At 44.8% G+C, this 21872-nt stretch overlaps 1 protein-coding gene across 1 annotated transcript in view; it reads right to left on the reverse strand.

Moving 5' to 3' along the window:
- LOC1279606 (hemicentin-1) overlaps positions 1 to 21872 on the reverse strand; it is a 67024-nt gene that overhangs the window by 19938 nt on the left and 25214 nt on the right. Inside the window, exons 2-4 of the mRNA XM_061654348.1 lie at positions 2210 to 2399; positions 1863 to 2123; positions 1581 to 1777 (exon numbers count right to left, since the gene is read on the reverse strand). Of these exons, the coding sequence (XP_061510332.1) occupies positions 1581 to 1777; positions 1863 to 2123; positions 2210 to 2399 (648 nt within the window). The remainder of the gene's footprint in view (positions 1 to 1580; positions 1778 to 1862; positions 2124 to 2209; positions 2400 to 21872) is intronic.

Genomic DNA, 21872 nt, shown 5'->3' on the forward strand with positions numbered 1-21872 from the left:
TTATTTATTATATTAAAAAATAAGATTTTCTTTAAAAACCTATGCGTATTCTATATGTTTGCTTTTTACTGTATCATCACAAAATGCTTTTTGGCATTTCTATAGTGTTAAGAGAAAAGCGAATTTGTGCAGAGCAATTCAGACATAAAAAGACCTTCTTCCTTATCAAACGTTCAACAGCAACGCGATTGCAATAAACTGCAACCATAGCACGAACACACTGGAAAATCTAAAACAATCTCTTATCCTGTTCAATAAATGTACAACGTGTCTATTCATCCATTGTCATTGTTCATCCGAAGCACATCAAAAATGCATTGAATATTTCACAAATCTGAGCAACAACATATCACGGCCCACGTCCACCGACAAAACCAACGACTTAAACACAAGCAAATCAAAATAATAATCAAAACACGGCACGGAGGAGCACGTGGCGTACACGCCTCATCCGACGCTGCTCTCTAACATAAATCCATCCAACGAAGCAACATGAATATTCTTCTTCAAAAAATGCAACAGTTACGCTTCGTTCAACCGCTACCTTGAAGCTGGTTCCTTTTTTTATTTTGTGTGTGTCCAAATCGCATCATCCCTGTCAATGTTGCCATTTTTGAAGGGATGAAGAATTGTGAATAACTCACGGTGCCATATTCAAATCATTTCCTGGAACACGATCTGGTGGAGATCTCAAAACCAGTACACATACACACAAAAAATCGTATCTGGCTGGCTCAGCGTGAAGGTCGAAAACGCAAAAAGAAACGGGAATGAAATGAAAGTAGAATCCAACCAACCATCAAACGCCTCACGGAAGGGAATTGGATCGAAGGAAACGGAATAAAACAAAGGAAAGAAAGAAAAAAGAAAGTTTGCACAGTCAGCCGGAAAGCCTTTACTACGCTACGGAACGAACAGAAACAGGCACAGAAAGGCCCCGCACAGTGGCGCGCGAATTTGTCTGATTAATATTTTACGTGTCATACTTCCACGCACAATGATGGCGCCCTGCTTGTTAGGAAGATAACTCCTTTTTTTTGCTTGCCAGCAAAAACCGATATGCTTCTGTGAGTAACTAGCTGAGTTCAGGTGTAACATGATTCATAATTTGCCATCTCCGGCAGCAGAAGCAAACGAGGTCAAACTAGGAACAATCGCATTCAAGATGCTGATTTGCCTACGTTTTTTTTAGAGCGGATTGAAAGACGCCACGGGAATTCCCTGCTAAAAACTGTGGAACAGCTTCCAAAGATGTGTCCATCTGCAAACGAGTGACTGAATCATCTGCGCTCCAACACATCAAACAACAACAACAACAACAAAAACAACTAAAATCTCTACAGCTCTCGAAAAACGGAATGTACGTGTGACTGACTAATGTCTCACTTCCTGGAAGTGTTCGATTAGCTGTCCCAAACGCTCGCTCATCGATCATCTTCCCTGATCACAGTCGTTCGTTCGTGGTGCGATATTTAAGCATAATTACAGGAAGACGCACAAATGAACGCCCGCTCCGTGCGATTTGAGAGCAACGGTGCGCGGTGCTACATATGGAAACTACAGTGAAATCGGGTACTTACATCGCACCGACAATGTCGTAACCGTTTCCAGCCGCTGGCTCTCCGGCATCGCTCTGTTCCACACGACGCACGTAAACTTCGCACCATCATCCTCACGGCGTGGGATAATGGTCAATGTGCTGGTCGTCTGCATGTCACGCGATCCCCCATAGATCAGATTGGCGGCCAATGGTGTTGTACTTCCTTCACGGTACCAGCTGCGAACATTGACAAAGTTGCAAAAGGGAGCGGCATATTTTTATCTTCATGAATGACACACTGGATATTTATTTTGAAACTTACGAAATGGTGGGATCCGGGGAGCCACCCACACTGCTACAGGTGAGTTCCTGCTTTTTGTCTTCCGTGGCGGTCGTTTCGCTGCCCGGAAATATTAGCGGAGGCTGTGGCGGAGTAAGAACCGTCAGATTGTAGTAATCTTCGTAGATCGCATTGTCACTGCCGATCTGCTTGATGCGACACTCGAAGCGGCCGTTATCGCGCGCGTACGATACATTAAAGATTTGCAGATCGTAAATACCCTGATTAGGTCGGTAATCAATCCTAGGAAGAGAATAAAAAGCAATAAAATTTGATTTTTCAGACGAAAAAAGAAACAACCCTATTCAGTATCGGTTAAGCACACTTACTTGTAGTTGGGGTTGAAGGTGTCACCCTTGATCGCAACATTGTCGTACTTATTTGGTGACTGCTGCGCCCAATAGTAAGAGTATTCCCGGTCCGAGTAGTGCTCGTTGAAGCGACACTTCAAGATCACATCCTCACCTTCCCGTGTGTCCATCGTTTTGTTCGCCATCGCCAAACCGAGCAGCAGTAAAACTGTAAATAGAAGAAAAAAATGTAAACAATGCATTAGCATTTGCCTGAAAATCGTGGTACGAAGATTCTGCAGAAAACAGCAACAGGCGGTAAACATTTTTAGCTATTCGATAAATATTGATACGTCGGTTGAAATGTTTGGTTTTCGCTCATTACTGGACCGGATTTACAAAACAACGAATGAACGATCGTTTCGTAAGATCGTATCTCGTATCTCCCCCCATTGTCATATAAAGCACTTTCAGCAAGTAAACAGCACTGTTAAGTCGAGTAACTCATTGTGCATATGGTATCAGTTTCAGCAGACGAACAAAAAAGCTATGAGAGTAAACAGTTTTGCTCCACAAGCAGTTGATCCATTTTTATGTTGACGGTAAACAAAACTTCGCGGTAAAATTCCTGAGAAATTGCGTAAACACAAACAAAGCAGACAACTGGAGTTTATTCGGTGATGCAAAAAGAAAACACACAAACCTTTTTACTAATTTGGATTAAAACTCCTTTCAAACATTGAGTGTTTGTGCCCAAGTAAGACGGTATTTGAAAATAAATTAAACTAACGGTAGTATACGCAGAACATGTGAAAACGTTTGCGAAGCCGTTCTCACCCACTTGTGCCACTTGTTTTGCCGCCTTGAGCCATAGTATGGTGCTACTGACATCCATGGGACATGGTAACCCCCCCCCCCTCCTCTCCTCATAACAGTAGCCATGAGGCCATCGTGTGTGGCTCTCACCGCTAACGCTTTGTTTCTAACAAGACAATTAAATTTCCACCCAGCCACGACACTGCACACATAGCGCCGCCCGGCCGGCGTCTTTTCCGCACGACGGATCTAGTCTGTCCCGAAACGATACTGGCACGACACCTTGCAGATGCTCTATTGTGTACAGCGTCGCTTGGGGCGACGATTGAACTTGTTGTTGTTGCTGCTATTGTTATCAAACCATATGTCGGCCAACATTAGGTCGGTGACTTTTCACCCACGATTTTTTCCATCAAATGTCTCACGCACGGCATCACATCACGCGTGATACACCAAACAGTGTCCATACCATACATCAAGCATGTGTGTGTGTGTCTGTGAGGAGGGGATGTGTTATTCATTTTCCTATCCAATGTTCTTAGCACCTCTCCCCGCGCTTGAGTTCCACTTCACCATAGCAGCCCCATTGTTGGAAAGGCCCCACAACCCACAGTTAGTTTACTTGGGCTTGTTTGTTTTATTGTTCGGAGTTTTCGCCCATACTCATTCATTTGGCCTTTGCTCTCTTTACGCGGCCACGCCATTGCTGGTGGCGCGCTGTGGCACGGCGCACTCGGTGAATTCATAAAGTATGAAACAGTTAAGAATCGTGTGATCATTATCAAACATAATTACATTATGCTGCATTGTTTATAAGACCCTTTCATTCCATTCTTCCGAATCGGTTTCCCGTTTCTCAGCGCATACATACACATATGGCAAAAAGAAACCGGGGCAACCGGTAGGAGACGGGATTCAATCTGAACGATGAACTCAGTCCCACGGGCGTCATCGTTGTCGTCGTCGTCGTCCTCGCCAAACGAACCAATCAGTCAAGCGTACAAATCAAGTCACAAGTCAACACCACACTCAACCCCCCGATCCGGCGGCTTCGGCAACTCCTTACAAATCAAACCTAATTCACTAATGACTGTGCAGAAAAATACCTGCGAAACGGCATCTGCAAAATTGTGACTTCCTAAGAAATGTTTTCCCAGGCGGCCCACCATTCGCCGGCTTGCTGTAGCAACAACGACGGCATGGCGAATATTTCGCAAAGAAAATGATGAGAAATCATTCCATATTGCCAGGACATTTATACTTCAAAACAGCCTGGAGCTATTGATACAAGATGCTACAGTAGCTGTTGCTAACTCGCCAATGTGTGTATCAGTCAATTGTCATCTTGTGCGAGACACCGTACGGGCTAATGGATATTCTCAGGCTTAATGTAAATCACCTGATTGCGCACAAGCAACGCTACACCACTTCTTGGGGCTTTTTTTCTACAGTACATGCTGCAAACGCTTCATCTCATTTCGCAATACAAATATCCCATGCATTTCATTTACCTTCAGCTCCCGGCCATTCACACTAATTCACTCTGCTTTATTGCATAGAACAGTATTACACAGCTCTTCCTGCAATTCCAACAACATGTGCGCGGCTCTAAGACTTTCATTTCCTTCGTGATTGCCTGTCAATCCCACCCCGAATGGAATGGAATTTTACAGCAATTAATATTTTACTCCACGTACACATCCCACCATCGCTAACTCACTCAACACATCAGATTCTTAAAAATCAATCAACTAATCGAAATCCACCCAGTGTACCAGTGAGTAGGAATTAGTAATGCTCTTCCTTTGTACCCAGACCATCACTTTGCAGTGAAAAAGAAAACCCAGCAACTTAACATCGGCTGTGTACAACCACGATCAACCGATCGACTAAAAACTACCTCGCCGTGGGTATGTCTATCCAATTGGCTTGGTTTTTGCTTTTTCCACCAACTTGAACGCACAGAAAACCATCGAAAATCGTACATTGATACTGCGGGAAACGAAATACTTCACGCGAGTGCACGAACCCTCCATGATGCATTAGCCGAGCTAGTCTAACTATTCGCTTCAGTTCCACTTTCAAAACTACCTCTGTTCATCATTGAGTCATTCACGTTCGTGGCGGTTTTTTTTTTTGCACTTTATGATACTTTAATTTCCATGACCAAACCACCACCGTGTGCGCTAAGTTCGTTTTGGTTTCTCTTTCGTCTCGCAGTATCGCCACAAAGACCGCGTAGCTTTAAGCATAAGCTAAGTAAACGAATCAATAAAGATGTGCGTTCGACATGGTTATGATTTTCAGATCTTCTTCAGCAGCGAACAGTGTAGCTAATTCACACCTAAAAGTGAAAATCATTACCCGAACAGTGCATTCGTACAAAAAATGTGCATTAGTTACATGATTTGTTATAATAAAATGTCTATACATCGATGATTGCTGATACAATGTGGAATGGTTGTATATTCAACCATTGTACTCGTTTTGGTACAGCTGTTAGATGCAATAACAAACAACAGGTGGAACTAATACCGAGCTTAAATCGAAAGAAGAAACATTCAATCGCTTTTATGGCAAATGATAAAGAAAAATAGCATCTCTATACCAGCTAAAGACTACCTGTGATCCATCAAAGTCAAGTAACGAGAAAGAGGGAATGAAATATACATCTTCCAGGAAACGTTAAACGCTCAATTCATTCACTAAAATCCTCCCGTAGTTTCGGTTTCCAGATATTTTCATCTACTTTTAATCAAACTGGAATCTAACGCCTGAAGTGATTTTTAAGCTGTAATCAAAAATATAGCTTCCGTTCCATCCGCCATCGCTCACTGGCAATCGTAGTCGATTTATTTCGTAGAATGCTGCTCTCTGTGCTTGTCGTCCTATATCCAAACATTTTTAACATTTTCGCGCGAATTTTGACCATCGTTTCGTTCACGCGTTCGTGTTTATTGCTGCTATCGATGCTATGATTCTCTGGACTCCTCGCAAATACAGACGATTCCCCGTCCGATGACGATTTTGCATTTCAAACACAACCATAGCTACGTCGTCAACAATTTCACAAGAAATAAAAAAAGACCTAGCACTACCGACGCATCACTGGCACAGTATTCTAACCATCACTCTGTGTCGACTTCGCCCCCAGCTTTAAGCGCATTCCAAGCTTCTTCTCGATACAGCCACCGCTTCACCGAACACCAAACCGACAACTTCGCCTGGATTCCCACCACGGACGATGGTTTCCTATAGCTCGAGGATGAAAATTAATTAAATCGTCCCGAAGTTGAAAATTAATCTGCGAAATCGGAAACTTTTCTTAGCCCAGTCAAACACGCCGAGCACCGGGCAATGTGCCGGTTACCCAATGAACGATCGTCAGCATATTGAAATGATGCCCTCGATTAGACGACGACGTGAGGGAAGCTGAGTGAACTGACAAAACAAAAAAAAACAGCACGACTAAAAGGTTCCTAGTAATCGTGATCGGCATACTAACCATAGCCCGTGGGGCTCCGTTAAACACGCACTTTAACTTCCAAACATCACACAGAGAAAATGGGGTACGTAGGCGCAATGTAATTGGTTGTGTAATTAGTTGTACCACTCTTGTTCCCCGAAAAACTTCAAAGCCCACAGACATGTACCACAAGACGGAAGACTGCAGCACACGAGTGTTTGTGCTGATGCTATCGATACTATAGCTAAAACATTAACAACACTCGATTTTAGTATGTCCCCACCTGATTACTTCTGCCTTCCGAAGACCGTCAAACCCTCCCCCAAGGGCTGTACGAAATACTAACCGGTATACTTTGAGCTTTCTCGACTCGTCTTCATACATACCACACTAAGCAAATCAATCACACACCACCACCACCTTGGTGACCGACATTAAAGTGGCACTAAATTTCAAATTGGCACACCAAAGAACCGACCACCCTTTCGCCGGAAATTATGTCGCCCAGCGTATGCGGGACAACTCTTACGACCGGCGCCGCCGCACACGCTCGAGTACCGAACGAAGTGCAATTTTTCAAATCCCAACGCCATGGCTCTGCATCGAGCTATACTCAAACAATAAGATAAATGATGCTAGAGTCAAGTACTACAACGCAGACCCCGTACCCGGTTCCCGGTATTTCTTCCATGTGCTTCGTTTCTGTTCGAAAGTAGCAAGTGTTTGATAGCAAGACAACCACCAGTTGAACAGCGTTTTATCATTCATCATAAAACCTAAATGATTTAGAAACTATCTTGAACGAAGATCTTTTCTCTTTTTTTCTAGATTGATGGTATATTTTTTATTGGCGAAACAAGTATTTTATCACAACGTAATTCCTTATTTAAAACAAATAAGACGACTGTATAACTTTTCAATGAAAGGTATAGATGAGATTCGAAGAACAATTAACAAACCCGCTAATAACATTTAATTGTTTGTGGTTGTCAATCTTATCGTAATAGAACACTCAGTATTCAATCAAACGAGAGTTCGTGCCTAAAACTTCACAGGTCATCCAATTACATGCTATTAATTAATTAACCTTCGAATTTCACGGTTCTGATTGGGAAAATTGTACGCGAAATAGAATGGATAAGCTTAAAAGCCCTATTCTCAGCCGAACCGGAAGGCGCAAGACTCGCGTGAACATATACACAAAACAAACATTCACCAACCACGGACTGCGGTGAAGAAAAATAGCTCCATGCTTTCCAAGATCCGAAGTGTCCGATTGTGTAGAGTGGTTTTCCTCTATTGTGGTGCCCCCGTCATAAACAACACAAAACCGAACGTAAAGAGAACGCAATGGCAACGCGCAACACTAACGCCAGCAACCATCAACCACCCAGACACAAGGACAAGTAAGCCATTAATTACCCTCACACGAAAAATAACCGCTAATAACCGTAATGGTTCTGACCACTATAGGCACACTTCTTCCTGCATCCCAAACATACCACCGCCGCCAGCCAGTGCTCTCTCATATGCCAGCCGAAAGATGTGGGTGCCCATTTGCCTGCCAAGCATCATCAAACGGTACCATATCGGTTGAGTTAAGCTGAAGTGCAGGCTCGCTTGATATTGATTATGCTAATCAACTTTGATTAATCAGCTGTCGATAGTGCGCCGTGAGCCGGTCAAATGGACCCACGCACACAAACTGTTACTCTTCGTAAAAGGGCATCCACGCAAATGTGCACACAACATACCTTCGTCAATGAGCGCAAAATGAAAAACCTGTTCAGTGGAAAGCGGACAAAGCTTGTGTTACTATTTTTGTTTTTAATAGTGAAAGAATTTATGAGTAGTCATTCCTTGTTTTCACCACAAATTTTACATTACATTTTAAAGACGATATTTAGTATATGAGAAGTGACCATTTGTGACCAGTGTAGTCAAGGCCCAAAACTTGTCAAATGCTCGTTTAACTACACAAAACTAACCTTTCTTGCTGGCCATGTTCGGGGCATAAAAATGACATCATGTTCAAGTGACGAATGAATTGCTCTTTGTCACAAGTCCGCCCTCCGCCACGAGCTATCGCCACGATACATCGATATACCAGCAGAACCGTGTCATTAAAATGACGGTTTGCCAAGCCGTCCGCAATAACTGCCCTTCATGTCACCAAACGATACGCCAATGATTTTGAGCGAAACAAATCTCTTAACTAAGCGTATTTATGAAGTGTACACGCCCCGGGGTTGAAAAATCCGAAAGGAGTTGCTCAACCACCAGCAGTTGAGTTTATTTTCCCCTCGGTAAACCAGCCGGGAGAGACACAGCAGAGGAAAAAACGGGCTTGCTCTGCTTGGCGCAAATGTGCGTCTCACATTCTTGCGCGCAATACAATCCGATCCAATTTTCTTCGCTCCAGGCCACCCATTTGTGTTCCACGACTCATTTTTTCTGTCTTTTTTTTTTTGCTAGTCAACGCTCCGTTCCGAGCACGATCTCTTGTGCCCGCAGATAGCTTGTGATCCACGTTTACTCATTTCGAAGTGGGCCATTTGCGGTGCTCCACGCTGGTGTGCATTGGCAGCAAATGTAGTGTAACCGCAGCATAACACGATTTAATCACCGAGCCACACCTCAAAATACGTCCTTGCAATAGGAACCGTTTTCTTACGCAGCGTGCAGCTAGAGTGGAGTAGGAAAAGGCACAACTAATCTCAATTGGTGGCCAACCATCCTAGAGCAAGTTCAACGAGAGACTGCAGCCCAACTGGGCGGCTGCAGACAACTGTTCAAAGGCAGACAATAAAAAAACGTATGTCCTTCACGCTGCACCATTACGAATGCTGACAGTTCCTGTGGAAGTGTTGATGAATTGGACAAAAAGAGCAAGAGAGCCCATGTGAGTCACCAAAAAGTAGAGCACTGTTCTACGCTGCCCAGATCACGTACTACAAAAAAATCATATAAATGGTATACGTTTTCAGAACCAGTGTGCATCATGCCACTGTTGATGCATACCATTACACAAGAAAAAAAAACTTGCAGAAAATTAAAAGTGTACGCAGGGAGATTTGATCGTGATGTTGCATTTCCGAAAAGAACGGTGACACAAGGCACGCCGGAAAACAAACCGATGAACTAGAAGAAAAATGACACTAAAGAAATGAGTTCGAAGCGCAGATAGAAAGACAACCCTGATCGCGCCATCGGATGTAGACGAGATTAAACCCCCGTCCAGCATCCAGCATACACTATCACATCACGCTTATGTGTGTGTCCGAGCATCGGCAGCTCAACTTCCTTTCCACAGCAGTTAAAACTAGCACAAAAATGCGAAAGCTCAAAAAAAGGGAAACAGACATAAAACCGAACGAAACACACCACTCCGCGAGAGAAAGAAAAAAAAACGCTCCATTCACGTGCGGTCGCGCGGTTCCGACCGAAGCGTCATGGAGAAAACAAGTCACGCGCAAACCGCCATCGTCTAGTCTATAGCTCCATAAACGCAGCTGCAGCAGCAGTAGCAAACGCGAGGAGAAAGTATGAAATCGAAATTAATTTTGAACGGAAGCTTCAAATCCGATTCAAATCCAGCGCCACTGCTTGAGCCATCATGCCTTGGCGCGTACCACTCAGAGCACTTCCGCCGGCGCTCCGAACAAGGGATAAAAGATTCGGTGAGGTCACATACTGTGGCAAAAGGGTTTTGCTCGTCCGGCTTCCCGCACATACACACACACACACAGTTGCGTACGTAACGTTTCTTTTCCTCCCCCCTTATCGAGGTCAGCCGATCGAACAATCTACGGGTTGCGTTCCAATTATCCAAAAGGTGGTACAGAATAATCAGATTTGTCCGTCTCTTGCTCCATCTGTGCATGTCCCGGTACTTGGCTGCCAGATGATAGCGACACAACTGCACTCAGCTTAAAGTAGCACGAGACTAAAAAGAAATAAAACAAAATCTGTAACCCGACCGTGGCACTTCGCTTTGTGTGAGACGTCCAATTGCGTGTTTGGCATGATCGACGTGAGGACACGGACGCTCCAAATCCGTCCCCGGCAATCTGTCATCGATTATGAACACGGACATTCCCGGACAAAACCGTTCCATTGGTTTGACTCATCCTTTCCGACCATCTTACTGTGTGCAGCTCAATGCACACTTATCCATTCCGCCGAACGCCGCCAGCTCCTCACCGAGACGGGAAAAGAGCAGGATTTTCTTTAAGTATTATCGATGATTTAAATCACCCCGCTTGGGAAGGCTGTCATACTAGACACACACACCATGCACAGTGGCTACTTACTGTGCAACATCCTCATCAAACGGGCGCTTCGCCACATGCATTTCGCAAACGACGGAGTAGCTGTAGTGGACGGACACGGAGGCGGTGCTGTGATTTGTGGAATGTTTATTCGTACGAAGCGTATACAAACGACAATGACAAACACTCCCGACATCACGGTTTGTTCACGACGCCTTCGAACCCCGGCATCCCTGATTGAGCCATAATTTATGCATTGCCTCGCCGAGCCCCGAAAATAAGGACCTGCGCCTCGTGAGACGCAGTAGTGCTGCCCGAGTGAGTGGAGCATCAGCAAGAGCAAGACATTGATCTTTCCGGAGCCTTCTATTGCCGTGATGGATAGCCTGATCTCCTGACGATGCTTAATTGTTCCCATTTCCCGGAAGCATCCAAAGGCGCACTAGGTAAACAAATTTCACTGTTCCGAAACTTCTACACTAATCCCCGTAGTGTCGATTGCAAACAAGGAATGGATGTTGCAACTATCCTTTCCGTGCAATAGAATTTAGTACAAAAAAGATACATATATTAGATGAAGGCGAAAGATAGGATTACCCAAGATAACACGACCAAGTGCGTCCTTTTACGCAAACAAACACGCAGACACACCCGGGCACACAATCAGTTTGCATTTACGACTGCACTGAGTAGTGGCTGATTGTTTGGTTTATTTGACTTCATCTGCCAAACCGAACACAGTTTCTATAGTTTGAAAGTAGAAACACTCTAAAAAGTTCATTAACTAATCCACTAGAGCATGAACAGTAACGGGTACCCGAAAATGGTACAGCATTTGTTATGTCTGATGCTGCGCTTTATATTCTGTTTCGATGCCATAGTACAAGCACGGATTATTGCATCCACAGCACGTCCTGCGACGAAAGACTCTGCTGTTCCGAATTAGGGTTTAAAATTGAACAGCTACAAGTAATCTCATACCAGAACAAATAAATGATAGACAGTACCCAGCGTCCGAGAGATAGCATCGCTCTCTATACTGTCACAGTACTTTTCACGATCCTTTCGAGACGGGTGCAGCATGGAACAAGCCAAAGGACACACAACATAACAAGCACTGAGCATGAAAAAACGAACACACTCACACACACACACTCCTTCACTACGGAAGAACTAAATTGATTGCTTAAGATTATAATCAATCTATCTCGGGAGCTCCCAGCAGCACGGCTAAACTCGATACCACCAAGGGAGTATGCATCCCAGTTTTGATGTTCACCCTCTACCGTACCACACCCAGAGTTAACAAGCAGAGATGTTTCGTGCGATAGAATCTCTTCCATATTCTCAGCACCAACACACCGAAAAACACCTCAGCTCGGCGATGTGCTACGTTATTTGCATGTTCGCTTGTTACGGCTCGATCTTACCATCTCCAACCGTTACTGGTCGCATCAAGATAAGATCCCAAAAAGCGTAAGGCAGATTGAATGTTCCAATGTTTCTCTTTCTCTACCTCGCAAGATATTCTTCGTTTTCCGCCCTGTTGAAGCCAGAGTACCCTCGAATCGCGACGAAAGACGAATTTTCAGCCAGGAGAATGCATGGTGCAGAGTACTTATGTCGATACTTTTCACTTCCACTTCAACGGTACCAAACTCGTACACTCTAAGACTCGTCGATTTTTTGGCAGCTCACATCACCGGCAAATGCACACGGGACCATGTGCGCGCTGCATGGTTCGCATTCCAAGCGGTGGACGGAAGAGATGAAAAGCAATATGTTCCGTAAAAGACATAAATGTACTCTTGGGATTCGGTGCCAAACGAACGCCGGCAACTGCTTCCACGAGTGCTGCTGCTACTGCTGCACCGATGTACCCGTGACCCGGAAAAACGGGTTTCATTGATGGCTGTGCTTGAACGCCCTCGAGAAGGTGGTAACGACACAACTGTAATTAATCATGATTTGAATGCTACTACTTCAAAATCAATCCCCGGGCGTGTATAACGTCCTCCCCGTTCAGCGAACCCGGCAAGTAAAGGGTGGTGTTTGGTTTTGAGAGGTGAAATTATTTCTTTCTCGTGGGGAGAAAGCGGCAGAGCGCAATTTTTCACAGTTTTTTGTTTTGCTCGCCTGTATTGGCAAATGTGTCTGTGCAAAATAATTCCAAAGCTTATCGACATTTTTGCGGCATGCTTGGCGTTTAGGAATGTACTTGCTACTATCCTTACATTCTTCTGCTGGCGGGTATGGGTAGCGTTAATTCAAACAGTGTGGAATTAGATGCCAACTTGTTGAAGCTTCCAACACAAAAGAGCTTACCAGACGTCACTCACCACGACCACCACTAAAATATTATGATAACATATTTTTGTTTCACTTAGTCCAACGCTTTGCACCGGTGGCGACCATCGAGATCAAAACCGTTTTGCCTTAGCCGCGCTCTATTAGAGTGCGGCAGTGAAGCGCTTCAAGGTAGGAGGATCATCCGGTGGATTTAATTATTAGCCTGGAGGAACATTCCACCACAACACTATTCCAAGACAATCGTATGAACCAACGGCTCTCCATCATCATCATACCATTGCGTTCCCTCTAGTGACAGCGATCATCATGATTGATTGTCTCTCCGCAGCGACCCTCGTCGAGCGCGGTTTCGTCAAAGCGAGCTCATCATTAGCGCGATACTCCGCGGCGCTTGACGCACAAGCTCGATTTTGCAACACTTTTTCGCCGTTTTACGCCGAACAGACGCGATAAACTCCACTCTATTTATCTGTACTGCAAAATAAACCTGTGATGGATTTTCTAATCAATCCTCACTCCATACGACGCGTAAGATCCGGCAACGCAAAGGTCCCACCCCTTACCCGTTGACGGCCACATTCCCCCCCTGGGGGCACATGTAGCAAAGGGCACCGAAGAAAATGGTCGGCGCAAATTTTGAAACTTTCTCTACACCTTCTACCCCATTCCCAAGCCTCCCCCCCTCCAGCGTCAGCAGCTACGTGGGAATGGAAGGGCTGGCCCAGCACATGTTGTGAGCTTCTAAGCGGTTTTGATCAGTCAACTGCAAAAATAGCTTATTCAAGAAACGAAACATTAATTAGAATTCGTAGCAAACCACGTAGCGCTACCAGCGACCAGAAGTACGGCCCCGTTTCGACGCCACTCTCTCTCTCTAACTCTCCGGGAAAGAATAATCTTTCATTCGCAGGCATCAGCCCAATGCCAGCGCCGTTAAGCCGATACAATCCTACTTCAGCGAAGAAAGGACTTTCGTTTGGTTCGTTGGCTCCGTTGACTGGTTGAAGGATTTGGACGGCTGCGATAAGATGTTCCCGATCAAGTAATCCTCCACTGAGATGATGACGATGGGAGGGGGAAGGGAGGGTTGATGCACTGCCGTTGTCGATTATTACGCCACGATTCACCCACTTACCCAGTTATTCATTCATGCTCTACTTGAACAAACGACATTATTTCTACAGCTCGTACTTTGCGATTGGAAAATGATAGAATTACACAAAGCTGCTCTGAACGATGTACACGCTGAACGACGCTTCACAAAAACTGGCCACCCCTCACATCGTCTGTAGCTGTGCGCTTGTTGCACTTGACCAAAAACGAGCGACCAGCTTCTAAAAATGATCCTTTTGGTTCGAACCTCATATCCTTTGCTTTTTTGCTTCCATCATGCTCGGAGGCTATTTTCATTGCGGGTTACTTGCCGCGTGTTGCAACTCTAGAAAATGGCCAAGAAACTACGCTTCAAGATATACACACCACCTACCCACGTACCCACGTCCCCCTTGCATGCGCATTCTTGAATCCTAATAGTGCATCTGCTACCCAACACAACGCCCCAGGGAATCTATGTGTGTGTATGCGTGGTTCCGCACAGCAACGGAAGCGCGCTAGAAGTGCAACTACGAAACTGTAACAAATTTTCTCGAGCGTCAAGTGCTTCTTGAACAATTGAAAACATGTTTTCGTATGTGGAAGCACTTGAGCACTATCTTTCTTGGCACCTACCATAAGCGTGCTGCCTCCTGGTAGGACACAATTCGATCACACCACAGTCGCCTCGGGCCAGAACATAAGACGCCAAGCAACCGTTCTCCGAACCGGAATGTTCGATGGAATCAAACCGTTGCCGATGTGTGGCCCAGGGTACACCAAAATGAAGCTCTACCACTAACAACACCTCTTCAACTCGACGGAATCGTCCATAACACATTGGTTCCGTGCGAACGAATCACATAAGTGCAAATAGATGGATAAATAGATCCGCACGGACGTACGTTCGTACGTACGTGAACGTGTGGACAACCAAGGTCCACCTGCATCGCTGCTGGGACAATTACGCTACTACCCACAGCAACAAAGCTCTCCTCACATGCACAAACACTATCAGCACGTTATTTTTGCCTTACTTTAATTTAATTTCACACACTGCTCACGTTACTTTCACTCCATCCTATCGGCAGGGAGGGAGGGATGGGGAGGTCGGGTGAGCTGGAGAGATAGCGATAAGTCGAGTTTCCCACAAGCGTAATACACTTGGAAAAATGCAGTTGAGAATCAAATATCTGTATCTAGAGGTGTTTCAATGGACCGTCTGCCGGCAAGCAGACCAAACTTGCACGCATCACCTCATCACAGATCGACGATAATCGTTATGATAATGCCGCAGAAATGGTTACAGAATTAAGGCACACTTAAAAGATAATGCAACATAGAAAGCTATTGTAGAAGATTAATTTGAAGTAGTCTTCTAAAGCAAAGCATAACGAAAAATGTTTCAATTGCAAGCATTCGATTTAATTAATTTGGTTTAATTATTTTGATTAAAAACATGTATATTAGCGAATAAATCGTCATCATTGTTTCCCTAAATAACTCCAAATAATTTGTTAAAAAGATTCTTGTTTTACTATCAAAAATCCTTCACCAAAACTTTACTCATGCCACAGGTGTTAGTTTGCATCAGTGTAAGTGTTCCGGAAGTGAAACTTTATCGATGAGTGGGTTCCTGCAACGACCACCACCTTCGCTCTACCACCGGAGCACACACACAGCCATTCCATTCCAGTTGGAGTGTCAGAGTGCGTAAACATAAAGCGGAAATTGAATGCAAACAGGTAGTCACGGTTGAGAAGTGAAGAAAACGCTGACGTCACCAGCAAAGGAAGAAACGGCTGAAATCGCTCAACCGTAGGACCGTTAAAGACGAAGACAAAGGCAAACATGTGCATGCTGCTAGCTTGCATACTCACCGCATACATACATATATACCTACGCACACATACCCATACACACATACATAGGTACATACGACCGTGATGGTGTGCCACAGGACGGGGGCGCTTTTACACCAACGCCACCCGCAATCATCCAGAACGAACCGAACTTGCGCTCCAGAAGAAAAGTGTAAGGGAAAATAAAATTAAAATGTTAATTTTTATTTTAACACAAACGAGGTGTTTGCTGAGCGTGAGAATTTTCTTCGCTCGTTTCCCAGCATTCTTGGCCAGCGGTTGCCTAGTCGGGGCAAAGGTTTTCCGGGCGATTTTGTTTTCCTTTTTTTGTCGCAAACCAAAATCACCCACAAGCAGCAGAGCGAAAAGAGGAAGAGGTGAAACTTCCGTCTACATCAGGGTGTCTTTTTTGTGTCCTTCGAGTTTTTATTTCGACTTTGGTTCACGCTCGGCTCCGGGTTGCCTTTGTCTTATGGTGAGTAATTTTTCACCATTTCCCCCTATCCCTTACCCCCATCCCCACAAACCAGTGAGAAAAAGGCAACGCCATAAAAACTGCACCTTTGAAGAGTTTCCAAGTCAAGCGAGGAAGAAGGCGGAAAGATTGGGGAAAAACACACCATCAAATCTTCCACCATCTCTTAGGTCACTTAGTTCAGGATAGGGTAAAACCTACCGAATCGGGGCACCCACCTGAAGACTGAAAAAAACCGCGAAACAATGGACCTTTTGCGTCTAGATTGAATGACGCAGATTAGCTCACACTGTGCTGGCCGCCTCCTACCCCGCAGGGATAAGATGGTAGGTGATATCACGCAGTGGGTGCCTCTGGGAGAGATAAAATTAATTCACTTTTATTGTTCTAACTGTCTTTCGCTGGTGGGTGGATTTTTCCCCCCACACGTCGCACGGTGCTGCCGTTGTTAGTAATTTGGCAGCTCACAATTCTTTTCCCTGCCCGTTTCCGGTGCCCGTTTTGTGTGTAGGAGAGAGCTGAGACGGCAGAGCGACAGCGGCAGTGGATGCTTATTATGCGCGATCGAGGAGGAGAGAGGTTACTGAACCCACTCGCTCAGTAGTCTCATACAAATAATGATTGAATAATTTATTTGTTTCAATTAACGAAAAGGGGAGAGGTGAGTGATGAGTTTTAAGGGTTGGACCCAAAACAATCTAAGAATAAAACAACACACACACAGACGTAGACACAAAATTGACCCAAACGCATTATGTATCCGGAGCAAGCAGTGGTGGAATGAAGAGCCGTGCGAAAAGCTACAAACAATAAGTATGACATTAGAATGAAGTCTATTTATCTTATATTTTGCTTAAGTCAGATACTTTGCTGTCTTGAATATTCATTGCAAGCGAGTTTAAGAAGTTTTTGTCTCGACATAATTGAAGTTTCAACGCATCATCACTGTGAGCTTTGCCAGAGTAAACATACGTGTAACGTGTAAACTGATAAATCAGCTCATCACATATACAATCGATCGTTTTTCTCAATGCGTTTGTATTAGTTCTTTTCTAGCGCCACTGTCATAGAAGCTCGTTTCGATAAACGTGGTAACCTCACACGGTAGTTTGTAATCCTTTCAACCAATTTATTTCCCTAAATAATCTTCGACAAAGGGAAGAATGTCGTTCGACTTTGAGCTATCCCTACTCGAGAGCACATTGTTCTTTTCAGCTTATACCGAAGACATGCAACATTTAGAAGCTGGAAAAATAATCAACCATCGAGACACGATCACACACACGCATACAGCTTAAAGATCTAGTTCATCCGGGAATCGTTGGCTTGGGGGAACCGTGGCCTAAGCCGCTTACTTCTCCCTTTTATCTAATCTTCCACCAGAACTATTAAATTTGTTACGATCGCTGACTATGCCGCCGATACCCTCGCTTCCTACTGCTTTAATGCAGATTAGAAAAAACTCAAGATAGGATGTAGTGGAAATGAGTGGATCACGTGAGGATTTATTAACATCCTTCAAATATATGAACATGCCTCTTCTTTCGCTGCTAAGCGTGATCTTGTCAAGATTCACGTTTGGTTGAAATCCACGTTTGCTGGCTAAAACAAACCTTCCAATTTTCGTGATTACCGCAACCAACCCACACGTCTGTCTGAAGCGGCTTAATTACACACGACGTTTAATCTTCGATGCCTCGAGCTGCTGTTGCTGCTGCTGCATTTACTAATTTTGTTCGATTTTTGGTGAAACATTCGAGACGAATTTTTGATTAAATTCAATTTATCCTTGACACGATCGCCTGCAGTTATGGAACTGTTTTTCGATTTAAAAATGTTTGAACAAACCATGGCCAAGCATTAAGTTCACTGCCATCCCAAGATTGTACCGCTATAATTTCGGTAGTTTGTACTGTTAGCAGTATGTGTATATAAGATGTGTATGTGTTTGTTTGGGTCGGTCTATGACCTCATTGCAGCGATTTCTCACCATGATAGAAGGACTGCCGATACTCGCGGGGCAAAGGAAACACCATCATGGCTGGCGAAAATTTGTCGACAAATTATCGCACACGCATCAAAACATTAAAGCTTTAATAACCATCACACGAACACGACCGCACTAGCGATGCTGTGCCCCAGCGGGCATGACCAATCCCGCATGGTGCATGTAACGATCAACGCTTTTCTGTAATCGTTTCTTTCCGTAGCTGCTCAATCCGAAGGCCAGCGCGGTATGGACCAGACACATTTGCCAAGACAAAGACGCCCTTTAAAGCCCTGCCGGTAATATGTCACCATCAATTGCACTCAACATTCAAGTGCAGGCATACGGTTCATTCACAACCATACCAACCACGTACGCATGTGGGAAGCGGTGTCTTTCACATTTTAAGACATTTCGCATACAAACTTTTCAACCGCACTTCCAATCGCACATGTCCCCATGCTTCATGAGACGGGAAAATTGCTCGCCCGACTGACTGCACACAATTATGATTATTATTTTCATTTATTATTGTCATTGCAAACACATTGTACGGTCGGTGGCTGTCCCGATAGGCCGGTGGGATATTTTCTCACAGCAACGCAATGTGTAAAATCGCACGAACATTCTTCCACCGCTTTCCTCCCGCTCATTGCTAACTCAATTCCCACCTATCGGTGGATATGAGGAGTCATTGCATACGCCCAGTCCACTGCACTTGGCATACCAAGCTGGCCAGGTATTCTAGGACCGCAAGACCAGCCCACCTCCTTTCCACAACACGCAATGAGAAACCCAGGGGGAGGAAGTTAATAGAGCATCTCCTTGCCAGAAACAAACATTGAAATATTTCGAATATTTTTCGCATATCCAGCATATACACCCCAGCCACAGTCATCATACTTTATACTTCCCAGGATGCAGTTCTTTGGGACCGCGCTGAGAAAGGACCATGGCAGATTTCTCTCGTGCATCGCATTCTTGTCAGATTCTCAAAGATTGATTCTGGATAGCGACCTCAAAGCAAGTGGATCGTACGCTTGACGATGTCACGACGTTTAGTCGTTATTTTTTCTTCTGCTTCTGCAACTGTAAGATTTTCACCGTTTCTGTCCCTATAATTACACCTGGACAGCCCAACACAGCAGGGCCATCTTTTCACTCACTGCTGGTGTAACCTAAATAACACCATAATCGTCATTGCATCCATGTCACCCTCGCGCGATGCCCCATTTAAACTCAATTGCATCGAACGGGGTCTTAAATGAAAGACAACACTAATGCCGCTAATTGCATCAATTAAAATCAACTCCAAACCGAACCGGGGAAACCAACACACTCAATGCCATCCAGGCATAATTTGATTTGCCAGGATTTGTTTTGATTTAATTATGACTGGGCAATTTGCTCGGCTTACTTCACTCATTACTACCGCCTTATTATTTTAAAGACTGCATAAACAAATTGCATCCTAACTAGCAAACACCCCGGGCAGCATCAACTGCGTGGAAAAGGAGGGGGAGGTAAGGAGGGGTACATAATTTACATAAACTCATTTCTGCACGCTTGCCTTGATAGTTAGAAGCGGTAAAAATCGCCCATCCGACCCCAATTTCAATCAAACGAAACAGATTGTCCACCAACGGCCATTTGTCGCGTTGGACATGCTAGCGGCCATCACACATACGAATCAAGGAGAACCCACATTGATTCTTCCGCTTGCAAATGGCCGACCAGCCAGACCTTTGATAATGAACCGTTACGTTGCTTCTCCTTCGCCATTGCTTTATGCAACCCGTCCACTCAATCCGGCTTGCTTGTGAGGGTCCAAACACGACGACGACTGATAAAGGAGAATAACAAAAAACCACTTGCCAGAGCTTGTACATACAGAAAGAAAAATACCCCCACAAAAAGGGTTGTAAGATGGCGGAGAAAATTGAAAAAAGTGTCAGCTCAACTTCAGCGACACTTTTTCACATCGACACGCATAATGGTGTCACGAAGGGGCTGCTCTTCTCCTCCATCGCGTGATAACGTCGCACCGAATCACCTCAGGAAGTTAGTGGACGTCTCTGGGACCAGAAAAACTTTCTTTTCCCTCTCACACAAACATACTCACACGCGCTAACGTCATTGCAATATGGCTCACGAAGAGAGTAACAGAGCCATTTTCCAAATATCAATTGATTAAACAGAGAAACCACGATACTGATGAGGATCGGACAACGTCATCACACTGAGGATTGAGCATCAGTAAAAAAAAGTAACCCTGAAGGAACACATGAATGAGCCCCCCAGCAATTCGGTGGCAGGATTAAACAACCGACGACGTAGGATGAATCGGCGGGGTTTGTATAAAAACAAATCTACACAGTTCCGCCCGTTCGTAGCATACATAAATAACTTCGATAATTGCGATCGAGAAGGGGAAAGCCCGGAACAAACCTCAATGGAGGACATTCGAATGAACGATCGGAGAAAGGTCTTCCCAAATTTAAAGGGTTAAAGATTTATTCAAAACGCTGCACTGTGTCCCTCGCTCTGTATGGTAACACATGCCCGAGGCTAGCTATGGCCACCGGGCAAATTGGTAGGTGGCATCGCTTCATGCTTTTGCACGAGAACTTCAGCGGACAGACCCCCGCCGCCAGCGATAGTTCGAATGGGAAACGGTCCAACAGCCCGCGGAGAAGAACGCCATGACCGCCGATAAATTATGATCGTGAGGCTCGTGCTATCTTCGCATTTCGTTTCCTCTTGCAACACGTGCTCCTACTTTCTCCGATCGTTTTTCTCTATCGCGTTGCAAAGCTCGATCGATTGATTCGCTGCGGAATACCGAGACATTGCTTCCAAACAGCGGCCGACCCATACCAGCATCTACCCCCGCGCGTGTGTTGGTGAGCCCACCACACAACAACTTGCATCAACGTCGCCATTTTGAGGGTGACCACTTTTTCTCTTTTTATTCCCTTTTTTTATTCTTTTTAGACGTCTTTCTCTTTAACGTCTGCTGACACTTTTTTCTTCTCGTCGCTCCATCGTACATGTTCCGACGCTTTTTCTCTGTATCTACGTGTGTATAATGGCCTACATGATGACCAACCATTGCCAACATCATTAGCGTCCTCAAACACGGAACTCGAAGCGGGCGAAGCGAACAAGACAAGAACAACCCCTACAGGACCGTATGAGGAAAAAGGGTTGCCGCCTCAACCTACTGCTCGTACTCTTCCACAACACAACATCATCGATGGATATTTTTACGGTCTTGACCGGGAATATGTATGTCAACCGCTTCCCGCCGGTACTGCCGAGGAGACCAGTTCCACTCACCGCAAACACGAGAGTCGCCGGCAACAAGACAAGGAATGGGTTCCTTTTTTATGAAGCTTTTATCCAAATGAAAAGTCACAGAAG

This window comes from Anopheles gambiae, chromosome 3 (assembly GCF_943734735.2).
Source record: "Anopheles gambiae chromosome 3, idAnoGambNW_F1_1, whole genome shotgun sequence".
Taxonomy (NCBI): domain Eukaryota; kingdom Metazoa; phylum Arthropoda; class Insecta; order Diptera; family Culicidae; genus Anopheles; species Anopheles gambiae.